This window comes from Orcinus orca, chromosome 3 (assembly GCF_937001465.1).
Source record: "Orcinus orca chromosome 3, mOrcOrc1.1, whole genome shotgun sequence".
NCBI lineage: Eukaryota > Metazoa > Chordata > Mammalia > Artiodactyla > Delphinidae > Orcinus > Orcinus orca.
This window is the reverse complement of record NC_064561.1, coordinates 12167831-12191876: the sequence shown is the minus strand read 5'-3', so window position 1 is coordinate 12191876 and position 24046 is coordinate 12167831. Positions and strand designations below refer to the sequence as shown.

Sequence of the window (24046 nt, the reverse complement as noted above, 5' to 3'; positions counted from 1 at the left end):
ATTAAGGATAGTAACACTTTCTGATACGCCACAGATTTTTTTTTTCAGCTTGCTGTGGGCCTTTGGGTTTGTTTACTTGCTCCAAATTCTTACCTTAGTATCAAGTTTCCCAGCTGAGAGTAGAGCTTTTACTGCCTTCCTCTGTTTGCCAGAAAAGCCATCTGTCCACTGGAGCCTGGCAGCTTCACATCACAAGACTTCCAGCTGCTTCCGGAGTAGGTTCTGGGAGGGACTTCCCCAGTGTTTTTCTCAGTTCAGCTTTCAGAGGGGGGTAATGCACACTCCATGGTTTCCTCCCCCAAGAGAATGAGATTTTCCTCACCTTTACTTCCTAACTTTTGCCCTACTGTCTCTTGCACACACTGAGGACACACGATCTGTCCCCTGAATTTTACTTAACAATATTGAGCCCCCACCCCCACCACTCACGTTAATAAATAGATATCTGAGCATCACAAAAACGATGAATTAGAAAACACATTAGATTACTGGAAAACAGCCCCCTCGTAGCATTTCTTTGGAAACGTCCACCTCCCTCCCGTTCCATCTACACACAAGCCTGCGGGGTCGTTGACTCCATTTTACAGATGGACAAACTTAGGCTCACACAGACGGCCCACTTGGGAACTGGATTTGAAGCCAGGTCTGGGGACGCCAGGGCCCACGCGCTTGGTACTCAACAACCCTTGAGGGCATCCCAGGGAGGTCGAGAACTAGAGTGGTAAAACTCATGTTGCAGCAGAGGAAACTGAGGCTCAGATCTTGAGTCCCAAACCAGATCCTGACTATCCAGGTTCGACTCGTGACACAGTCGGTCTTATACAAATGGAAGTTGGATGGCGAATCAGGCTGGGATCCTGGCGAGAGCAGCTGCTCGTTGGCAGGGCAGATTCTGAGGTCTGACGGCTTTATCGCACAGACCCAAGTTCAGAGCGCTCAGCGTCTTGGGGTGGGGTGTCGGGGGAGGCTGGGCTTCCCGGGCAGGCCTGCAGATTGACGTCACTTCGAGCGGGCCGCTGAGGAGGGTAGGAGGCACTGTGTGTCTTTAAGGCCGTTTGGAGGCGGGCCCTGACGGCTGACTCCGCCAGGAGCTCTCCTCCCCTTTAAGGCGCGCGGCAGGGGCGGGGTCCCCACGGCCCCTTTAAGGCGCCGTCCGCGTCCGCCGGCAGAAAAGCGGCTTAAAGGCGACGCGTGGCGCGATGGCGGCGACCCCACGCGCATGGCGGGGGCACGGGCGGTCCCTCCCGGTGCTGCTGCTGCTGCTGCTGTTGGCGCTGCCACCTTTGGAGGGCCCGCCGGGCGCCGCCGCGTACTTCCCAGAGGAGCGCTGGAGCCCCGAGTCGCCGCTGCAGGCGCCGCGCGTTCTCGTCGCGCTGCTGGCGCGCAACGCGGCCCACGCGCTGCCTTCCACGCTGGGCGCGCTCGAGCGGCTGCGGCACCCCCGGGACCGCACAGCTCTGTGGTGAGCGCGGCGCCCGCGGCCCCGCATCCGGCCTGCTGTCCCCATCCCGGCGGGTCCACGCCGCGCCCCGCCCGCTGTCCTGGCACCGGGCGGGGCGGGCCAGCCCTACGCGTGCTTTTTGCTTGCTGTCCCCCATCAGGGCAGGCCAACCCCACGCGTGCCTTCCTGCTTGCTTTCCCCCTGCTGCATTAGCACCAGCCGGAACGGCGCTTTGCCTGCTGGCCTCTTTAGGGTGGGGCGGGCCACAGTTCTGCCTTCTGGCCCCCACATTAGGGCATATCCGGGATCACCCGTGCGCACTGCCCGTGCACACACAGCTTCAAAGGGAAGCCTGAGAACCCGCCCCCACTCCCAGCTGGGGCGTTGCAGCGGCCTACATTGCACTTCTACTGACTGAACGTTTTTACGCTCCTGCTGCCGTATTGCTCCCTGAACCCAGCCTGAATCGGACCTCCTGCCTTGTGACTACTGGAGTGGGTGGGTGGGGTAAGGGACGGAAGGCGGAAGATTGCGGGGAGTGGATTCTTCCTAGAAGCAGAATGGGGCAGGGCCATGAACAAGCCTGACTGGTGACTTACCGCTTCCTACCTCAGTTTCTTCATCTGGAAAATGGGGATACTAATATATTTCTAGTTGGGTTGTCTCTGAAGATGAACAAGTTACTGAGTGTGAAGCCCTTGCGCCTGGCATCAGTGACCAGAGCTGTGGTTATTATTATCATTACTGTTATTATTGTCATCGTTGCTATCCTTGTTGTTGACTAAATAACAGTTCTTTTGGGAGAATAACTCTCAGCTGATGGTCAAACTAGACTTCCAAATATTCCTTTTCCCTCCAGGCCGGATAATCCAAGCACACAGTTGGTGTTTAAGAAATGTTTGTTGAATGAACGAGTGACCACAGCCCACTCCAAAGTGGTATTGCTCACAGGAGAGAATTGAGGAAGGTGGGGCAGGGCTGCATGATATATATATATATATTTTTTTATTAAATCTCACATATTTAGTAGCGAATGTGGTTATAAGATCCTTGATGCCCCATAGTACGAACGTCATCTAATGTGTTTTTCCAAAATCAGCTTGTTTTAATCCCCTCTGCAGCCCCGTGAAGTGGGCCCTGTCCTCACCCCGTGTGTCACAGATGAGGAAATTGGGGCACGGAGCGCGGAAGTGTCTTGCCCAGGGCTGTGTAGCTGGTGGGAGGCCCAGCCAGGTCGTGGGAGCCCTTGTTGCCTTGCTGCTGCTCGTCCTGCCTTGGTCTCCCTAACTTCACTCATTGGCCTGTTCTGTCTGCAGGGTGGCCACGGACCACAACTCAGACAACACGTCAGCCGTGCTTCGGGAATGGCTGGTGGCCATGAAGAGTTTGTACCACTCTGTGGAGTGGCGGCCGGCAGAGGAGCCGAAGTGAGTGCCAGGCCTTGCCCTGCCCCCTGCCCCCAGCTGGACTTGGCTGTGCCCCTGCTCACACACCCTCCATGACTCCCCGTCATCCTGGGCCAGCCCCCAGCCCCCAGTCCCTGATGCTGTAGCCCAGCTCTGCAGCCTTCAGCGCTGGCTGTGGCTACTCTCACCCACCTCAGCTTCACCAGTGGGTCATAAGCCTCCCGTTGGACCTTTGCCCCGCTGTTCGCTCCACTTGGAATTCCTTCATTCCTTGGTCTTTGTGGTGGACGCCCACTGCTTTGTTCCCTGTGTCACTCAGCTGCAACATCAGCTCTGCTGCTTAGCGTCCCCATGAGCCCCTGAGTGATGTGGACTTCGGTTCCTTTCACTCTTTCAGGATTTATTTCTGTACCCACCCACTGCCCAGACCAGATTAGGAGTCTGGGAGGTCTTTGGGTCTTCTCTCCTAGTGGCTCCCCTCACCCTCAGGGATGTCTCTGCAAGGCAGTAGAGGCCCTTTCCCCTCCCCTCTGGGCCTTTGCACATGCTGTACCCCCTACTGGGGACACACCTCCGTTCTCCTATTTTCTCCTTGCTTCTTCCCAGCCTTCAGATCCAGCTTACACATCCCCTCTTCCAGGAAGCCCTCTCTGACCACCCCACATTCAGCCAGCTCAAACCTCTCTGGGCTCCAAGAATGCCCTGTGCTTCCCACATCACAGCTGCCTCTCCACAGGTCCTACCCAGACGAGGAGGGCCCCAAACACTGGTCTGACTCACGCTATGAGCACATCATGAAGTTACGCCAGGCAGCCCTGAAATCGGCCCGGGACATGTGGGCCGATTACATCCTGGTGAGTTTCTTGGCCAGCCAGCCCATGGGTCCCTAGCCGAAGGTCTGGGGTATCCAAGGGAAGGCAGAGTGGCGGAATTTGGAGACCAGCCTTGACCTCATTTTACAGAGGGGAAACTGAGACCCTGAGAAGGGAAGTGAGTTGTCAGAGGTAACATAGCAGGTTAGTGGAGGAGCTGGGATTTGATCCTCGGCCACCTGGATTCTTAATCTTCAGGAACAAGTGGGCTTTTGTGTCCCCAGCCGACCCCTGTAGTTGCACACTTGGGTCATCTCCACTTTTATCAGCATCACCAGTGCTGTGAGTTCTCTCTGCAACCACGATGATGACCTCTGGGTCACTCCAAGAAGCAGGAGGATGGGGCGGGGGCTGGGGGATGCTGGCGACACTGAGCTGCTGAGCCCTGACTTTCACTTCCTCCTCCTGGGCCTCTGGGAAGAGGGGGCCGGTTGAGGTTTTGAATGCAATGTTGGGTTACGTGCCCACAGATCACGGGTCTCCTGTGAGCTCCTTCAGCCTGGCTCCTTGACCTGGGCATGGTCCCCTCCCCTGGTGCGATGGGCAGGGCATTGACAGCTGAGCCTGGTTCGCCATGGAAGTTGAATGCAGTGATGCCAGCCTGACAGTGCCCGCGGCGGGTTTCCATCTACGTGCCAAACCTCAAGCTTTGGTCTCTACCTTCTTAATTTATTAATCAGCATATACCTATCGTCCACTCCCTATGCCCTCCTCGTGCCGGGCCCTGGGGACACAGTGAGGATCACACAGGCTGAGCCCCACCTTCCTAGCGTCCCAGGAAAGGTGGATGTGACCAGAAAACAAACAAAACTGCATGAGGAAATACCAGAAGGCGGCCAGCGCTGTGAAAAGCACTTGATGATATATCAGTGTTCTGGGGCTGCCATAACAAAACACCAACACTGGTGGGCTTAAAACAATAAATAAACACCAACACTGGCGGGCAATAAAACAGTTTATTGTCTTGCAGCTCTGGAGGCCAGCAGTGTAAATCAGGGTGCAGGCAGGGCTGCACTCTAGGGGAGGATCCTTCCTTGCCTCTTCCAGCTTCTGGGGGCTCCAGGTGTTCCTTGGCTTGTGGCTGCATCACTCCAGTCCCTGCTTTTGTGGTCACATGGTCTCTTCTTATAAGGTCACCAGTCACTGAATCTAGGGCCTACCCTAATCCACTATGAACCCCATCTTTTTTTAAAAGTAATTATTGTTTTATTTGTTTATTTATTTTATATTCTTTCCCATTATGGTTTATCACAGGATGTTGAATATAGTTCCCTGTGCTAGACAGTAGGACCTTGTTGTTTATCCATCCTATGCATAATAGCTTATATCTGCTGATCCCACACTCCCAGTCCTTCCCTCCCCCATCCTCCACCCGCTTGGCAACCACAAGTCTGTTCTCTATATATGTGAGTCTGTTTCTGTTTTGTAAATAGGTTCATTTGTGCCGTATTTTAGATTGCACGTATAAGTGACATCATATGGTGTTTGCCTTTCTCTTTCTGACTGACTTCACTTAGTTTGGTAATCTCTAGTTGCATCCATGTGGCTGCAAATGGCATTATTTTTCTTTTTTATGGCTGAGTAATATTCCATTGTATATTTATACCACATCTTCTTTATCCATTTATCTATCGATGGACACTTAGGTTGTTTCCATGTCTTGGCTATTGTAAAGAGTGCTGCTATGAACATAGGGGTGCGTGTATCTTTTTTAATTACAGGTTTGTCTGGGAATATGCCCAGGAGTGGAATTGCTGGGTCCTATGGTAACTCTATTTTCAGTTTTCTGAGGAGCCTCCACAGTTTTCCATAGTGGCTGCACCAATTTGCATTCCCATCAACAGTGTAGGAGGGATGAACTCCATCTTAATTTACATCTTAATTACATCTGCAAAGACCCAATTTCCAAATAAGGTCATGACCACAGGTACCAGGGCTTGGGGGACCTCCCTTAGGAGGGGGCCCTAGCAGAGATCTAAAGGAGCCAAGGAGCCAGCCTCAGCGGGAGCTGGGGGCCAGTGTCCGAGGCAGAAGGAACAGAGCAGAGGGCAAGCCTGGGGCATGCAAGGACTGGCGAGGAGGCCAGTGTAACCAGAGTGGAGTGATGGCGGGGGTAATGCTGAGGTGGTAGGTGGGGGCCGGACTATTCAGGCCAAGGGAGGGATGTGACTTTTACTTTGAAGGTAATGGGGAGCCATGGACGGTGTGTGAACAGGAGAGGGTTAGGTTCTGATTTCTGATTTTCTGAAGTCCCTGTGGCTGCTGTGGGGCAAGAGGAGGGGGGCAGCAGGAGGCCAGGGTGGGGGCCTGTATGGGGCTGTGGGTTCAGGATGCGTTCTGAGGCCAAGGGGACAGGCCCTGCTGGGTGTGTGGGTGCCGGAAGGACCTCACGTCCTGGCCTGAACCTTGTGGGGAGGACGGAGCCATCTCCTGGGAGGAGGAAGGATGGAACGGGCTCCTCCTGGGATCCCTGTGAGTTGGTGCCTTCCAACGCAGTGACAGCCTGCTGGGTGGGGTCTCAGAAACAGTGAAGAACAGAGGTGGGGCTCAAACCTCCCAGAACCGTCCAGCCCAGGGCCACCTTGTCTGCTGCCCTGGGTTTTGCTTACATTGTTTGGCGTTGAGTGGTTTTCACTTTTTTCTCTCAGCAAACCCGGGTGGAACTCAAGGCTTTGGCTCAGAACTCAAAGCAGCTTTTGACATACCGTATAGTTTTGCAATCGGGGACTTAAGTAATCCATATTGGAATGTGAAATCATTTGTCTCGTGTTTTTAAATTATTATGAAAATGGCCTCTTTTTTTCTCTTTTTACAAACACTGTGGGTCTTACTTGTAAGAAAATATACAAGAAACAACAAGAAGCTTGGAAAGAAAGAAAAAAATCATACCTTGTAGTCGTACCTCCCAGAGAGGCTCGCTCTCTGGCTGTGTGTTTTCATTCTGTGTGCTCCCAAAACTAGTTTCCATCACCCCAAAGGAAGCCCTGTGCCCATGAGCAGTCCCTCTGCATCCCCGCCCCCAGCCCCTGGTGACTGCTCATCTGCTGTCTGTTTCTGTGGATTTGCCTGCTCTGGACATTTCACATAAACAGGATCGTACGCTATGTAGCCTTCTGGGTCTGGCTTCACTCAGCCTGATGTTTTCAGGGTTCTTTCTGGCTGAGTGATATTCCATTGTATGGATGGACCACGTTTTGTTAATCCATTCATCCGTCAGTGGACACTTAGGTTGTTTCCACAGCTTGTCTTCTGTGGATAAGGCTGCTATAAACATGGTGTGCAGACGTCTGTTCGAGTCCCCGTTTCCAGTTCTCTCAGTCTGTACCTAGGAGTGGAATTGCCGTAACTCCACGTTTCACTTTCTGAGGAACTGCCAGACTCTTCTGGCTGTTTTCACTGCATCTGTATTCCAAGGTCACCAATTCAAATGTCCACAGGGGTCTGGGCAGGAACATAACAGGAGCGCACGCCTTGTCCCAAGGGGCAGCCACCTTCCGTCTCCAGCTGGGGCTTGCCGCGTGGGAATGCCCTTCCCACGTTGCTGGAGAAGGCAGGGATTCTGGTTTTTGCTCTTGTTTATGGCAAGTGATTCATACGTTCTAAAAATCCTGCATGGGGAGCTTCCCTGGCGGCGCAGTGGTTAAGAATCCGCCTGCCGATGCAGGGGACACGGGTTCGAGCCCTGGTCCGGGAAGATCCCACATGCCGCGGAGCAGCTAAGCCCGTGCGCCACAACTGCTGAGCCTGCGCTCTAGAGCCTGGGAGCCACAACTACTGAGCCTGCGAGCCACGACTCCTGAAGCCCACACTCCTAGAGCCTGTGCGCCACAACAAGCGTAGCCACCGCAGTGAGAAGTCTGTGCACCGCAACGAAGAGTAACCCCCGCTCCCCGCCACTAGAAAAAGCCCACGCGCAGCAACAAAGACCCAACACAGCCAAAAATAAATAAATAAAATAAATAAATTCAAAAAAAAACACAGAAAAACCCTGCATGGGTAACAGAAAGCATATCTGTGGACCAAATGCATTAAAAAACCCCACCCCCTAACAGTTGTATAATATATCATGCTGGGTGTGCTCTCACACCCGGTAGGCAGGAACGCCCTTACCTAATTGTTTTCTGTGGCTTGATTTTTCAGTTGTCTCGACACATTCCGCACAGGGACAGCAGGGCAGGGCCAGAGTTTCTGTAGCTGATTCTCCACTGCTAGACTCCTGGGTCGTTCCCAGTTTGTGTGATGAACAACCCTGCCATGAATACTCTGGTGTGGCCTTTCTGGAAGGTGTTGGTGACATAACGGTTTGGGGGGGACAGGCAGGCACCCCCCACCATGATGACCCTGTTCATGGGTTGGTGAGTTTCCTTCCAGGCTGCAGCAAACAAGTTATCATCTTTTTACCCCAACATTCAAGGTGTTAAAAAAAAAAAAAAAAAGCCTTATGTAAAGATCCTATTTTTAGGAATTTTTTTGTTGGCCCTTCACTTACATAGAAAAACGTGTGGTCCTCCCAGCCTCGACTGTCCTCCTCACTGACCAGTGCTGCCCATCTTAAAAGTTCCCATAAAAGGAGCCACGTGGGCTTCCCTGGTGGCACAGTGGTTGAGAGTCCGCCTGCCGATGCAGGGGACACGGGAAGATCCCACATGCCGCGGAGTGGCTGGGCCCATGAGCCATGGCCGCTGAGCCTGCGCGTCCGGAGCCTGTGCTCCGCAACGGGAGAGGCCACAACAGTGAGAGGCCCGCGTACCGCAAAAAAAAAAAAAAAAAGGAGCCACGTGATGCACCCACTGTCACTTCCCGTGGCTCGCCAGCACCGTGTGTGGGACCCATTTGTGTCGCTTCGTGCTGTGTGGTCCGTCCCTTCTCTTGCAGTGTCGTGTATTTCATTGTGTGAACGTAACCCTGCTGGTGACTTAGGGCAGAGCTGTCCGTTGAGGAGCAGGTGGCTTCCAGGGCCGCACGTGCTATTCCAGGTGCCCCCCTCCCCAGGGCTCCGGCCTCTGCCCCAGCTGTTCCAAGCTGTGGCCTAGCCCGGCTCACTCTGGCGGCCCACACTGATGCCATGTCGGGTGTTTTACAGTTTGTGGATGCGGACAACCTGATTCTCAACCCTGACACGCTGACGCTGCTCATCGCTGAGAACAAGACGGTGGTGGCCCCCATGCTGGATTCCCGGGCTGCATACTCCAACTTCTGGTGTGGGATGACCTCCCAGGTCAGGGGGTTACCGTGGTAGGGCAGGGGCCTGGGGGTGCTGGGGGCTGGATTTGGAGTCTAACTTAGCCTCACACTGCCTCAGGGTGAGCATTTGAGAAACACTATTGTGATAATCCTTAAATAGACATTGAGGGAGGGTCTACGACTGTGTGCCCCCTGCCTCTACACCCATTACTGAGGCAGAAGCACAAATGCAGAGAGAGGAAGTGACTTGCCTGCGCTCACATAGCTATGACATGATGATGCCAGGACAGGACTTCAGGCACAGCTTGATCCAGGTGTTCAAACAATATTCCTCTTCCTCCATCCCTTGCGTGGCTTCATTTTCAAACTCCTGGGGAATGATCTCAGCAGCATTCAGCCAGAGTCTACTCTGATTGAACCTTGTCCAGTCTCTTCCTACCCCTGAACCAATTACTGAAGCCAGGAAAATGTCAGGCTCTGATTGTCCCACCCAGTGATGAGGGTGGGGTTTTAGGCAAAGCCAGGGAGAGTGAGGGGCCGGTGATGGAGCAGGGCTGTGCCAGGGGAAGGGGGCTAGGTGGCTAGAGCCAGGATGCTGACCCATCTTATCTCCTCCTATCTTTTTGTTTTGAATTGATGTGTAATTCACAAAATATAAAGTTCACCATTTTAAAGTGAATAATTCAGTGGTTTCTATATTTTAAAGTATGTCATAGAAATCTAAATATCATATGCTAACAATTCCAGTTCGTAAAGGATAGGAGGAAGGGAGAGGACTGTTCCAGAAGCTTTTAAAACTTCTAAAAGATTGCCCCCCGACTTTCTTGAAGTCCCACTTCTGATGTTTAATTTTAAAATCAAAGGATCTCAAATATCCAGTCCCTTTTCCAGTTTTTTAATTTCCTTTCTCAAATGCTGCTTTTCTGATCAGAAGTATTGAGCTGGGTCTGCAAATGACTGACTGTTTCCCTGGGTTTCTGTGCCATTGCCCAGCAACTGAGGCTCTGGGGTTGGCGACTGACAGGCCCTGCTCAGAGCCCTGTGCTCAGGGAATACCCACCATAGCCACAAACTGGCACCCAGTCTTATTCTCTGGGTGTTCTGTGCCTCCTGTTGTCCTGGGCCTCCAGCCTCACCTTTAGGGACCCCCGTGCAAAACTCTGCCCACCTCCCCACAGGGCTACTACAAGCGCACGCCTGCCTACATCCCCATCCGCAAGCGGGACCGCCGGGGCTGCTTTGCAGTCCCCATGGTGCACTCGACCTTCCTGATTGACCTGAGGAAGGCGGCCTCCAGGAACTTGGCGTTCTACCCTCCCCACCCTGACTATACCTGGTCCTTCGATGACATCATTGTTTTTGCCTTCTCCTGCAAACAGGCAGGTGAGCCCACAGGGGATTTGCCATCATGGGGTGTCTCTCTCTGCTTCTTTGGGACCAGTGCTGAGCCCACAGAAGGTTCACAGAACCAGAACTGCAGGGTGCAGCGATGACTTCAGGTGCAGCTGTATCCAGGTGTTCAGATGATATCCCCAGGACCCGTTCTCTCTCCAGCCCTGGCTTTGCTGGGGGGCTTCACTCCCCAGGTCTTTAAGATCTGTTTATTGAAAGTTATTTCCATCTTGATATTTTCCTCTGTTCCCCAAGATATCTGTGGTTCAGCATAATTGTTCCCTAGTTGTATACTTCGGGCAAAAAAAAAAAAAGTTTAGAGAGGAAGAGAACATAGCCATATGCTGACCTGTCATTTATTTTTAAACCACGGGTCAGCAAACTGTATGTCCCACGGGCCAGATCTGGCCCACTATCTGTTTTCGTATGGATGCAAGCTAAGAATGTCTTTTGGGTTCCTGGACCCAATTCCTATGTGTGTAGGTTGGAGGTGGGGGTGTATTCCCCACACCGACAAGCAATTCTGGGACCTCAGCAGGGTGTCTGAGAATTCAGCTCAATTCCAACTCGGTTCTGGCTCTGTCTACTTGGAGATAGCCTCAGATTCCACAGGTTAAGGGTCCAGTCCCACAAAACTATGTCCCCCACCCTGCTTCAGATGCTGATTGCAAGTCCAGGTTGTCACCTGTGCTTCTGACCAAATGGCCAGAAACCAAAGGTTTCCGCGACTCCTTCCTTGGGTTCTGCTAATTTGCAAGAGCGGCTCACAGAACTCGGGAAACCTGTTTACTCACTAGGTTACTGTTTATTATAAAAGGATATAACTGGGGAACAACCCGGAGGAAGAGCTGCACGGGGCAAGGTTTGGGGGAAGGGGCGCAGAGCTTCCACGCCCTCTCTGGGCACGGTCCAAAGGCAGACTTGAGTTGTTGAGACAGAACTGTTTGGCCCACAGACCTAAATACTTACTGTCTGGCCCTTCAATGAAAATCGTTTTCGTTGGGTTTATCACTTTAGAAAAAGATACATACTCATTTTAAAATTTGAAACCATTCAGAAAAGGACTAACACAGAGATAATGTAACTCATGGTTTGTCCAACTGCATCTCATTTTTGTGCATAAATGTGCATCTTTACTGTTCACCCGCAGTTCTGTGGTTTGCTTTGTCATGGAATCCTGCAGGGACTGAGTCAGTACTGGTGCGAGGCGCTCGTTAACAGTTCTGGAGTTTTTTGGCACTGCGAACCCCTGTTCTGGCTCCAATTCCCAGATGGAGCGCCAAGGGGTTCTCTGCCGGTTGCTGGGAACAGCTGGACCCATTTACGCTCTGGCCCCGTGCTGGGCTGTGAGGCTTATGCTCTGTTCAGAGGTTGCCTCCACTGCCTTACTGCTCTGTTTTCAGTTTTGATTGTTGTTTCCTTGGCCCCAGAGGTCCAGATGTACGTCTGCAACAAGGAGGTGTATGGCTTTCTGCCGGTGCCACTGCGGGCACACAGCACCCTCCAGGATGAGGCCGAGAGCTTCATGCACGTGCAGCTGGAGGTCATGGGTGAGTCTGCCTGCGCCAACCTGGGAGGGCTGAGTCGCCTCCCTCTCGCTGCCATCTTGCATCTGTGAACACTGACTGAGTGTCTGCTGGGCGCCAGTCTCTTTGCCGGGCACTGGGAACCCAGCATGAACAGGTGGACGGTTGTCCCCTCTCTCACAGAGTGCTGGCTTGCAAGCAGCTGTGCATGGCATGCTCGGGGAAATGAGGGTGGGCTTTCTGGCGGAGGTGGCATTAAGATGCAGGGTAAGTAGGAGTTAGCCGATAAGCGGATCGCAGCCGGAGGGAGCAGCACATGCGGAGGCCGGGAGGCTGGAGGGGCTGTGAGCTCAGGAAACAGGTGAGGTCGACGGGACAGAAGTGGGGCCGGTGAGCTGGGCAGGGCTGGCAGGCAGGGCCAGGGCGGGGGCCTCAGACATTCGGCTGAGGAGCGGGCCTTTTCCCCCGGGGCAGTCAGGAGCCATGGAGGGTGTAGGAGCAGTGAGGGCAGCAGGTTTCACGGATGACCCTGCATGCGCGTGGCAGCATCTAGGACACAGCCATTTCGGGCCATTTTGTCACTCATGTCCCTGCCAACCTCCAGACCCACTATTGTTTGTTTAATATCTGTCTTAACGGACACTTTTTTTTTGTTTTAACTTGAATACATTTTAAAAAGGAGACTACATATTTTTACCGTGGTTGCAAACTCATGTCTCTCTAACACATATACAAATAAATCCGTAGACTATTAAACTAGCAGCTGTCCCTCAGGTGAGGTGGGCTGAACGCATAGGGCCGAGCTGCCATTGATGCTGCTTGAGGAGGGGATTCTGCCCCGGCTGAGGGTCTCTGAAGCAACCGGACAGTGGTACGGCGTCCTCTTCCATGGGGGCCTTGCCCTGTGCTGACCACATCCCTGTGAAGGCCTGTGAATCAGCATGGCTGTACCTCCCACTGCACAGATGGAGAGGGCCTTGGAGGGCCAGGCCCCTGCCCTGAGGTTCAGTCCGTGCCGCCCCCCACCCCCCCCGCCCCCCCCCGCCCCTCGCCCGGCTCTGATCCGTTTCTGGCTGTGGCTCCCCCTTGTGGCTGAAGGTGGAATGACACCCAGCCTTTGTTTTGTGGGGGCTTTGGGGTCTTTTGAGGTGACACCTGGAGGCTGCAAGGTCATCAGGGTGAAGACCCCCGCAACCCCCAAGTGTCTGTCCCATGTAGTTGCCCACGCTCAGCCTGGCAAACCCACCAGGCTGTAGTCTTAAGAAGTGGGTCTCTGCCTCTTGCCAACTCCTGTGGGCGAGCGGACCCCGAGAGGCTTCTCCAGGCTGCCGTAGTTTTCCTAGTTTAACCTTTCACATATATTTCCGTCGTTATTTTTGGCCAGAAGACTGTTTACGCTGCCGTTATAAACGGAAGGCACAACAGAAGCGTGAATATTTTCCTGTTTCTCAAGCACCAGAGCAAATCACACAGAACAGACGGAAGGAGGGTCTGGAGGTCTCAGATATTTGTGCAGATCCTTCCTTACAGTTCTAGTGAAAACCACCTTTTTCTCCACCTCTGTGTGGGTACCTGTCCCCGGGCTGTGCATGTGATTTCTCATGTGTTCAAAAATCTTTCGGGACTTCCCTGGCGGTCCAGTGGTTAAGACTCTGCGCTTCCACTTCAGGGGGCACCGGTTTGATCCCTAGTCAGGAAACTGAGATCCCGCAAGCCATGCGGTATGGCCCAAAGAAGAAAAACATCTTTCTTACACGAAATTTCAGGCTTACAGAAAAGCTCAGAGTGCTGCCCTCTGTGTGTGGGGAATCCAGCAACTTCCTACCCTACCTGCTCATGGACTATGGGGTGTCTTTCCCAGCTGGCCCCATAAACTTGGCTCAGTGTAAATCCTGTTCTTTGAGTTTTAGCATACACAGCAGTGACAGGTCATATGTGGGCAGCGTGATGATTGTTTTTATTTTATTTTTTAATTTTTTTATTAAAATTTTTTTCAATGTTATCATGTTTTTATTGATCAATCTGTGCCCAGTTAAAAAAAAACAACCAAAAAATACCCTTATCTAAAAGCAGACAACTCAGAGACAGGCATATGCAAGAGGTGCATAGGGCAAGGTACGTGGAAAACGGTGAGGAAGCCCGCATTCCCTCTCGGAGCTCGCCGTTCTCTGTTTTTAATATCCTTGTCACCAGACACGGGCCAGGCTCTGGCCCTCCCCGGGGTCCCCCACTGCTGTGATTCCACCAGCTGACGGGTTTTTTCCCTTTTTGTGCTTCACATCAGTCAAGCTGTGCAAGTGCGGTGTCTTCTGCCCAGTGTCCGAGTCTGTGCTGTCACCGGCTGCTGCGTGTGGCTGTGCTCGTTCTCTCGTCTTGCTGCGTAGTATTCCATTTAGATGTTCAGCCACAGATTTATTCACTCTTGGCTGTGTCATGTGTCACTTTACCAGTCTTCTCCTGAGCGGCATGGGGGGCATTTCCCATTTTCCCCAACATTGCCATGTGCGAGAGAGTTCTAGACATGCATCAGTAGGTGCAAAGTTAGGGAATATCCACAAGGTTGCCCTCACTTCTTACACCAGTTGCAAAATCTGGGGTCCCTAAGACCATGTTCAGGTTTGATAGTTCACGAGAGGGACTCAGAACTCACTGGAAGCTGTTATACTCACAGTTACAATTTCTTACAGCCAAAGGACACAAATTAAAATCAGCAAAGGGAAAAGGTGACGGGGCAGCATCCAGGAGCGTTCCAAGCACAGAGATTCCTATTGTCCCTGTCCCTTCCCATGGAGTCATATGGACAGTGCTTGCTTCTCCTAGAACTAGTATGTGAAAACGTGCATGGTGTACTGCCAACCAGGGATGCTTCCCAAGGCTCCATGTCCAGGGTTTTTACTGGGGCTCCTACACACAGATACAGATGATTGCCACATGGCTAACCTCCATCTCCAGGCCCTGCAGAAACTGAGCCAATACCAAGTAGCCCAAGACCTCCACCCTGAATCACACTGTTGGCGTACATACCCGGTATGGCCCCAGCCCTGAGATGAACAAAGGCATTTCCAAGGCTTCAGCCTCCCAGGGTCTGGGAGCAAAGGCCAGACCTCTCTGTGGTCAAGTTTAATTCTTCACCCTATGATGGGTCTAAGGGGTGTTATTTTTTTTATTTTTTATTTTTTGCAGTACGCGGGCCTCTCACTGTTGTGGCCCCTCCCGTTGCGGAGCACAGGCTCCGGAAGCGCAGGCCCAGCAGCCATGGCTCACGGGCCCAGCCGCTCCGCGGCATGTGGGATCCTCCCGGACCGGGGCATGAACCCGTGTCCCCTGCATCGGCAGGCGGACTCTCAACCACTGCGCCACCAGGGAAGCCCGTGTTACATTTTTTGACGTGGCTCTCTGGAAAGGCTGCATTGTGTTGCTCCTTCTGGACCTAATATGCTCCATTTTCCCAGAACTGATAAGAAAGAATGAAGAGATACCCCCACTTCCCATCAGCAGGTCCTTTCACCATCCACACCCAAGCGGGCAGGCAGAGGCTGAGAAAGAGAGGGAAAGGGCACCTGGGATTTGAATTTGAGTCTTCAGATCCCAAAGCCTTGCCCTTGGGTCCTAGGCTCCCCTGAGGAGGACAGGGGGTGGCAGGGAGCTGTGACGGGCCCTGGATAGGAAGAAACCCCAGGGCACAGTGTCCCTGGAGGAGGCCCAGGCTGCGAGGTGGGAGGTGCCAGGTTGACCCTGGGCCTTGCCCAGGCTTCTCCCAGACAGAGGGGCCTGTGTCTGTCCTTTGAGCTCACACAGGGCCTTTGTTCTTGGGGAGGCGGATGCCACACTCGCCTTTTCTGGGCCAGCCTGGTAGATGACCAGGAGCCTCACCAGGCTCACAGTCCCCTTGGATCTGATCCTTCTGTGAGAAACCGTCAGGGATGTACCAAGACAGGGCCCCGGGGATATGGCCTGAGCACTGCTCACAGCAGCTAAAAGGGGACCGATCGCGAACACCCTGAAATTCTTGGCATACCTGGGCTCACAGATGTGTCACTCCAGTCACATGGCCATCTTCTCCCTGTATGTCTTCACACCGTCTACCTTCTGTGTGTATCTCTGTATCTGAATTTCCCATTTTTATAAGGACCCCAGTCAAACTGCTTAGGACCCACCCTAATGACCTCATTAAAGATCCTATTTTCTAAATAAGGTCACATTCTGAGGTACCAGAGTGTCAAGATGCCAAAGTATCTTTTTGGGGAGGATACAGTTTAACCCAAAACAGTGTGTGTGATTTCATGGCAACTTATCATGACATAAACCTCTGAGAGACTTATTAGCCCATTTTATAGATGAGGAAAGTCATTCCTTTGTTCAGTTTATGAGTTTGTGCCGAGCTCTGTGTGCTGGGCGTAGGGAGCCAGTGTGAGTGGACAGACCTGGTATCCGTCTGGCAGAGCTCATGGGAGATAATCAGGGAGCCGGGGAGGTAGGACAGCAGAATGAGGCTTTGACGGAAGCCCAGGCGCTGTGGGGACCCCCAAAGAAGTACCTGACAGCCTGGGGAGGTCAGGAGACTCCTCTGCTGCCACCCCCCCCATCCCCCACCCCGTCCCAGAAGGCCTCTTAGCTGATAACTCAGGGGGAGGAGGGGAAGAAGGAAGGGTATTTCAGTAGAGGCCCAGCATGTGCACAGGTCCAGAGGAATGGGGGATGGGTAAGTCTGGAGCAGTGCCAACAGCCAGAGTGGGTAGGAGGCGGAGGAGAGAGACTAGCACTGATGTTGTGAGCGGGGCTGTGTCGGACAGGGTTTCCAGCACCAAGCTGAGGAGCTCAGGATGACAGGGAGCCCCGCAGAGGGTGGGGAGGGGGCGTTGGAAAGAGGCTGGACACCCTCCGACTTCCCAGTGACCCCCGTGACCCCTCGGCTTCTCTCTGCCGCCCAGTGAAGCACCCATCCGCGGAGCCCTCGCGGTTCATCTCGATGCCCACCAAGACGCCAGACAAGATGGGCTTTGACGAGGTAGGCTGGGCCTTCCCTCAGGGGTGGGGCTGGGGGCCGACCTGGAGGGTCCAACCAAAGCTCTGGGCCACAGGTCTTCATGATCAACCTGAAGCGGCGGCAGGACCGACGGGAACGTATGCTGCGCGCGCTGCAGGAGCAGGAGATCGAGTGCCGGCTGGTGGAGGCTGTGGACGGCAAGTGAGTCCCACCCCGGTGGGGGAGGGGCGGCTCCACGTGTGGGTATGTGGACCTGGTGGGTGGCGGCTGTGGAGCGGATGTGAGTCTGACCCTGCGCGGGGTGCTGGCAGGTCTGCGCACATAGTGTAGACCACGCCCTGGCAGCCCACATTGGGTCCAAGAGGGGTGTGCAGGTTGGAGGGCGGGGTGGCAAGGGGGAATGTCGCTAATGGTGGAATTGTGGGCAGAGAGAGTCTTCCACTGACCCCCTCCTGTCCCCCCTTGCAGAGCCATGAACACTAGCCAGGTAGAGGCACTGGGCATCCAGATGCTGCCCGGCTACCGGGATCCTTACCACGGGCGGCCCCTCACCAAGGGCGAACTGGGCTGCTTCCTCAGCCACTATAACATCTGGAAAGAGGTGGGTCCCGCAGCGGGGCAGGCCCCTCCTCAGCCTTCTTTACAGCTCAAGGAGGGAATCACCTGCATCCCAGACAGTCCTCTCTCTTTAGTGAATGTGTCACCTGAACCCTGGGTGGGTGAGCTGCTGTCCTTCTCCTGTGCAGACGTGGAGCCTGAGTCCGGGGAGTGTTAAGCCTGACTCTAGAAACAGGTAGGATCTGAGGCCCAGGACCTCCAGGAGAAACCTCTTCATGTGCACCCACTGTCAAATATCTAGAGCCTGGGCACCGTGCTCATAGCTTACTAGTAGGAGTAATAGCCATGGCGACGATAACTAATGCAGACCCCACACGTTGGTACCCCGTTAGCCCCAGAGGCTCATCACATACCCTTGGAAGGGAAGGTTATGATGGGCGAGGATGCCAGGCACGGACTGGAACCTGGGACCAGCAGGCGTGAAGCCAGATGGGGCATTTGGTGTTTGAGGCGACAGGTGCTCAGCCAGGTTGCCCTCCTTTTCTGATATTCATCATGGAGGTCATGGGGCAGGGATTGCGGTGTCCAGGTAGCTGTAGAGCCAGAGGGGATCCAGGTTCAAGTCCAGCCCTGCCTCTGAGAGGGGTGAGCTCTGTGAGCAAGGAAGGCATTTCCCAATCTGAGCCTCAGATTCCCCAGATGATGGAGTCACAACTTCAGGGGCAGTTGTGAAGATTCGCTAGTTCATTCATTCTGGGAACATTTGTCAAGGACCTACTGTGTGCCCAGCCTGATGCTGGTGCTGGGGACACGACAGCCACCAAGATAGACCCAGCCCCCTTCAGGGCGCTCACAGCCCTGGGAGGTGGGGAGACTGATGAGAATCCACAAAGAAATGAATGGCAATGAAATAAGTGAGAGGCAACTACAGGAGAGGCCCAGGGTTATGAATTATCCTCAACTGGCAGCTTTGGGTGATAGTCAGGGAGGACCTCTTGAGTAGGTGACAGGTGAGCTAAGGCCAGAAGGGTGAGAGGGAACCTACCTGCTGCTGTGTGGGGGAAGGGTGCTCTGTGTCAAAGGCACAGCGTACGCCCAGGCCCTGGGTTGGGAAGGAGCGGCCAGGCTGAGGTGAGGCTGTGGATTCTGCTGCCACGTTGTGAGGAGGAAGTTTTGGCCGGGAGGTAGCTCCAAATTGGTGGTGGTGGGCTTCCCTGGTGGCGCAGTGGTTGAGAGTCCGCCTGCCGATGCAGGGGACACGGGTTCGTGCCCCGGTCCGGGAAGATCCCACATGCCGCGGAGCGGCTGGGCCCGTGAGCCATGGCCGCTGAGCCTGCGCGTCTGGAGCCTGTGCTCCGCAACGGGAGAGGCCACGTACCGCAAAAAACAACAACAACAACAATTGGTGGTGGTGGTGTGTGTGTGTGGGGGGGTAGTTTGCTTTTCTCCTGATGCCCCAGAGCTTTTAAGCAGAACTGGCTTCGGGGTCAGGCCTGGCTTTGATCTCTCCAAGATCTCAGCAGGGCCTCCTCCCTCAGGTTGTGGACCGCAGGCTGCAGAAATCACTCGTGTTCGAGGACGACCTGCGCTTCGAGATCTTCTTCAAGAGGCGCCTAATGAACCTTATGCAGGATGTGGAGCGGGAGGGTCTGGACTGGGACCTCATGTGAGTGGAGCCTGGGAGGGGCCAGAGCTCAAAGGTGTGGCCTAGAGCCTCTAGGTCAGAGGGCCTTTGCAGGTTAATATGTTGGGCCAACTTTTGGGAGCTTGGCAGGAGGACTTGTTCTTGACCCAGAAGTCTAGGGGCCTGGTGGAAGCCTGCCAGCTCGTCCAGGGTTTGGAGACTTGACTGGAGCCTGTGGGGTAGAGAATAAGGCTAAGGTTTGACCCGGAAGACTGGGGACGTGGCTAAAGAACTTGGGGTGTGGCCTGCGGTGGGTTTGATCCGAGCCTGGGGGCTTGGCTGCGTGGGCTACGCCCACGGGAGCCTGGGTCTCAGAGCAGTGCTAGGTAGAGTATGGTCAGCCTATTTCTGGAACTGTCCCTTGGAGTCTCATGTAGGTGGGTTGGTTCATCCTCGCCACCCCACCCCTGCCCCAAGCGCCACGTGCGGGGCCCTGATCTGGGTTCTGGGCCTCAGACTCAGGACCGTGCTGTCGATAGGAGCAGTAGCTTCTCCCCTTCACTCCTGCCCACCTGCCTCACAGCCCTCTGAACCCAGAGCAGCTCCCCTCTCAGCTCCGCTCTCCTTCCCGTGGCACAGCCTCCCCAGCTTCAAATCCTCCCTCGTGCCCTCAGAAGAAGCCCACTCCCTCCCTGTGGCCCCAGGCCCCTGTGGGCCTGCTCTCACCCCAGTGCAGTCACGCCGGCCTCCTCATCGCTCCCCACCCCCCAGGGCCTGACAGGGGCTCCGGGGATCTCTGCGTCAGCATTCTTGCGTGGGCAGGCGGGAGGAAGGTGACTGGGCCCCCGTTCTGCACCCCAGCTACGTGGGCCGGAAGCGGATGCAGGTGGAGCACCCCGAAAAGGCTGTGCCCCGCGTGAGGAACCTGGTGGAGGCCGACTACTCGTACTGGACGCTGGCCTACGTGATCTCCCTGCAAGGCGCCCGCAAGCTGCTGGCTGCCCGGCCACTCTCCAAGATGCTGCCCGTGGACGAGTTCTTGCCGGTCATGTTCGACAAGCACCCAGTGTGAGAGGGGGTGGCGGTGGGCAGGCGGGCTGGGGTCTCGCTGTGGAGCTGGCCTGGGTGGGGGCGTGAGGCTCGTGGGTCCCAGGGAGGTGGCTTTTCCTCTGCCTGCTTCTTCCTCCATCTGTTCCCTCGCCGTCGCCCTCCCCCCACCCCTGCCACCCACTTCTGTCTCCATTCGCCTCTTACCCCCCAACCCACCACGGCCCCCGTGCCCCTCCTCCCCTGCAGGTCTGAATACAAGGCCCACTTCTCCCCTCGGGACCTGCGCGCCTTCTCCGTGGAGCCCCTGCTCGTCTACCCCACACACTACACAGGGGACGACGGGTACGTGAGCGACACGGAGACCTCGGTCGTGTGGAACAACGAGCACGTCAAGACCGACTGGGACCGGGCCAAATCCCAGAAGATGCGCGAGCAGCAGGCCCTGAGCCGCGAGGCCAAGAACTCTGACGTGCTGCAGTCCCCCCTGGACAGCGCTGCCCGGGATGAGCTCTGAGAGCTCTGAGGGGCGGTGGCCATGAATCCAAAGCAGCCTGTCGCTGGCCCGGCCCCCGCACGCCCGCCGGGGACGACCCCTGGCAGGCCAAGGAGGGCTCCCCACACAGGGCGGCGTCCAGCCAGCCCATGCTCAGCAGTCACGTGCACGCAGGCAGCATTAACGGAGGTGCCTACTGTATGCCAGGAACAGGTGGATCGGGTGGCAGCAGTTCGTGCGCCCAACACTTTAAGCGAGTACTGGGTACCAGGTTCCTGTGTTCTGGCAGTGAATGAGGCATGACTATTCCCTCCCTCGGTGATGGGTCCAGTCGTCAGGCGTTACTGATCCCCCATCAAGAAGCAGGCGCTAGCGGTACACACTCACTGTTTGAATTCATTCGAGTATTTATTGAGTGCCTACTGTATGCTGGGCACCATTCCAGGCTCTGGGACTAGTGAGGTAAACTTTCATGTGTTCAGACACGTACTCTGTGTCTGGTACTTGCGACACAAAAGTCCTTACTGACTCGGTGCATTTGCTGAGTGCCTGCTGTGTGCGGGGAGCTGAGCTTTGTGTTAGGGCTGAAGATAAACAAGGTGCTTTTCACTCCTAAGTGGTTTCTTCCCCACACATCCAGAGAGCATCTCCTGTGTGCTGGGCCCTGGTGATACAAAATAGGATGACAGCTGTTCAGTCAGCTTCTGATCACCAACAGAGATGAAGGAGTCCTTTCGTTTCTTCATGCAGCAGGCATTTATTGAGTGCTGGCTGTGTGCCTGACCTCGTGGACTCCCAGTGGGGTTGACTGAGTTTGATTCCTCATTTCCCCTCACCCCCCGTCGCCCGAGCCGTGTGCAGATAACATCCCCTGTCCACCGCCCAGGAGAGGGGCTGGCTCTTCCCTTGCCAGGGGCAGCCATGGGTTCCAGCAGCCTCATGTCCTCATGCAAGGCCCCCCTGCTAGACCCGGCCCCCCTGCTAGACCCGGCCCCCCTGGAGGGGGTGGGGGGTGAAGCTGGGGGCGGGGTCTCCCATTCCCCCTCCTGGTCTCAGTTGTTTGACCTCCCTGCCCTGCACGTCAGGTGTGGTCTCTGCCTGCTCGGTGGGGTTCCTCTGTCCAAGCCTTTGGTGGGATCATGCGTCTGGGGCCTCGCGTGGGCTCCGCTGCACTGGGGCGCTACCCACAGCCTGGGCAGAACGTCCCCCGGCACAGGCTGGAGGACTCGCTGTGTCTTCAGCCTGAAACGAATGTCAGAGCCCACCAGTAGTGCCTCATTCTCTGAGGGATAACTAACTGCTGTCCGGGTCGGGTCCCGGATAACTTGCTTATTTTTTTATTAAATGTTGCTGGTTGGTTTTCACATACATCTGTGTTCCCTTCTTGGCCCAATGCTCTGCTCACAACCTATGTACCACCCACATTCCCCACCCCTCCGCTTCAGGCCAAGATGTGGGAGGAAACCAGGTGCGGCGGGGGGAGTGAGACCCCGGGATTCCAGTGTGCCCCATAAAACTTCCCCAAAATAGCCCGGGGACGACAGATGGTCAACCTCACTCTATCCTGCGGGGTCAAATAACAGAATGAAGAGCGGGGCTGTCATAGTTTGGAGTCTGCAGAAAACAGACCCCAAGATGAGGATTTGAATTATCCGAGAGGTGACCCCGGGAAACCCTGATGGCAGTGGGGACGTGAGGCAGAGGGAAGGAGCCCTCCAGGGGGTGCCAGTGAGCAATTGACTCGGCGGGGTGGGGGCAGCATAGAGCATGCACCTCAGAGTGGTCCCACCCCAGGGGCGGGGGAGGTGGGGCATTTATCCACCCTCAACAGCATTTGAATTTTCTGGATCAAATAAGGGTTCTCAAGATTGTCAAGCCCTTTTAGGGTGTGCAGGCATATACCCTAGGCTTTTACAAAATAACAGATGGTGTGTGATCCTTGGGGAAACGAGAGCATACAGCTAAGCAAACCAAAAAAAGCAAAATTAAATCACACGTCCTGAGAGACAACAACTCCTAACTTTTTAGTGACAAACCTTTCAGTCTTACCCATTTGCCTGGTACAAATATATACATGTTTTGAAAAAGAGGATTCGTGTTACATAAACTCTGTTACAACCTGCTTTTTTCTTTTTCTCCCACACAACACATTTTAATTTCATAAACACGGGATCAAATTGTACCCGGATTTCTTTCAGCAATTTTCTTTTTCAATTTAACAACATATTGTAGACATTCTAATCAGCGCAGATGTCTACCAGCTCTTTTTGGATTGTTACATACACTAAAATAGGCTGTGATCAGGATGGACCAGCATTTATTCAATCATCCTGATGGAAGAATATCACAGCCTGGCAATGAACAGTATTATACAATCTATCTTTCCTCCTGGAGTTTTTATTTCAGCTGGGTAAGTTGACACAGGTGGGATTGCTGGGTTAACAGAAATGCGCCCTTGAAGTTTCAGTAGAGGCTGCCATGTTTTCTCTTCTTGTTAAATCTTAGTTATTCATCATGTATCCGCGAGGGTGGATGATCCCAGTTCATTAGCCAGTCCCCTCTCGTAGAACACTGGAGTCGTTTCTCATGTGTTACCGTTACATGCCATGTTTCCAAATCTTATTTTAACCTGGTGGATCTCAATTTGGCGGGGGCGGGGGGGCGCGGATTTTGTCCCTCAGGGACATTTGGCGATGTCTGGAGACGTTTCTGGTTGTCATGACTGGGGGTGGGTGCTCCTGCCATCTAGTGGACAGAAATTAAATTCCCTGAGTGCACAGGGGGGACCCATAACAAAGAATGATCCGGCCCCAACAGTCCACAGTCCCTGCACCCAATTCCATTCAGCCCTTTTGGGACAGAAGTCTCTAGAAGAGTCTTCTTCGTGGCATGAGTGAAATTTCCTTTGCTATGAAATGTCTCTGATTCAAACGTAGATTCTCAGGCTCTGCCTCCAGACTGAAGGGGTCAGAAGCTTGGAGGTGGTGCCTGGGAACCTGAGTTTTCTTTCGATGCCCCCAACCAGTTACCTAACTCTGATCTCCCCTTTGCTCTCTGCACATCCGGGAGAACCGCATCCTTCCTTCCAGAACATTCCTACAGGAATGACTCCACAGAACTGGCTCACCGGGGGAACTGAGGCACCCCACGCTCACAGAAGGCAGAGAGTCGGGAGGTCCTTGAAACCTCCAACTTGGGGCACACACCCTGTCTCTGTGATTCAGGAATAGGATGCTACCTTTGCCTCCATCACAACTGCTTTTCAGTGCCCTCCAAGCTTGTCACTGAACAAGGGAATTTGGATTCCAAAATATCAGATGCTTCCATGCCCTGCTTCCGGCAGAGGGAAGAGGAAGCGAAACCAAGACAGCTCCGGTTTCTTCTGCCTTCCCAACCGCCCCCAGGTCACCTCTGGCCGTGGACCGGAGCACAGGCACAGCTGCAGGGACTTCTTCCAGCGTGGTTGCGGCTTTGCAGCTTCTGCCCAGAAAGGGGTTGGGTGGGAGTGGGTGC

General features: G+C 54.3%; 1 protein-coding gene across 3 annotated transcripts; it reads left to right on the top strand.

The window, feature by feature from the left end:
- The first annotated feature begins 574 nt into the window (after positions 1-574).
- On the top strand, positions 575-21901 carry COLGALT1 (collagen beta(1-O)galactosyltransferase 1). 3 transcript variants are annotated; one of them, XM_004277570.4, is made up of 12 exons: positions 575-1462; positions 2758-2868; positions 3584-3701; positions 8803-8937; positions 10082-10286; positions 11726-11845; positions 16753-16829; positions 16903-17009; positions 17277-17409; positions 18905-19032; positions 19852-20058; positions 20287-21901. In XM_004277570.4, exons 1-12 carry the CDS (start codon positions 1200-1202, stop codon positions 20552-20554), a joined length of 1872 nt encoding a protein of 623 aa, XP_004277618.1. In that variant the 5' UTR covers positions 575-1199; the 3' UTR covers positions 20555-21901. The 3 variants fall into 3 exon arrangements, with proteins under 3 accessions (XP_004277618.1, XP_049563159.1, XP_049563158.1); XM_049707202.1 differs by lacking the exon at positions 575-1462 and adding an exon at positions 1484-1939; XM_049707201.1 differs by lacking the exon at positions 575-1462 and adding an exon at positions 2093-2408.
- Positions 21902-24046: the final 2145 nt, after the last annotated feature.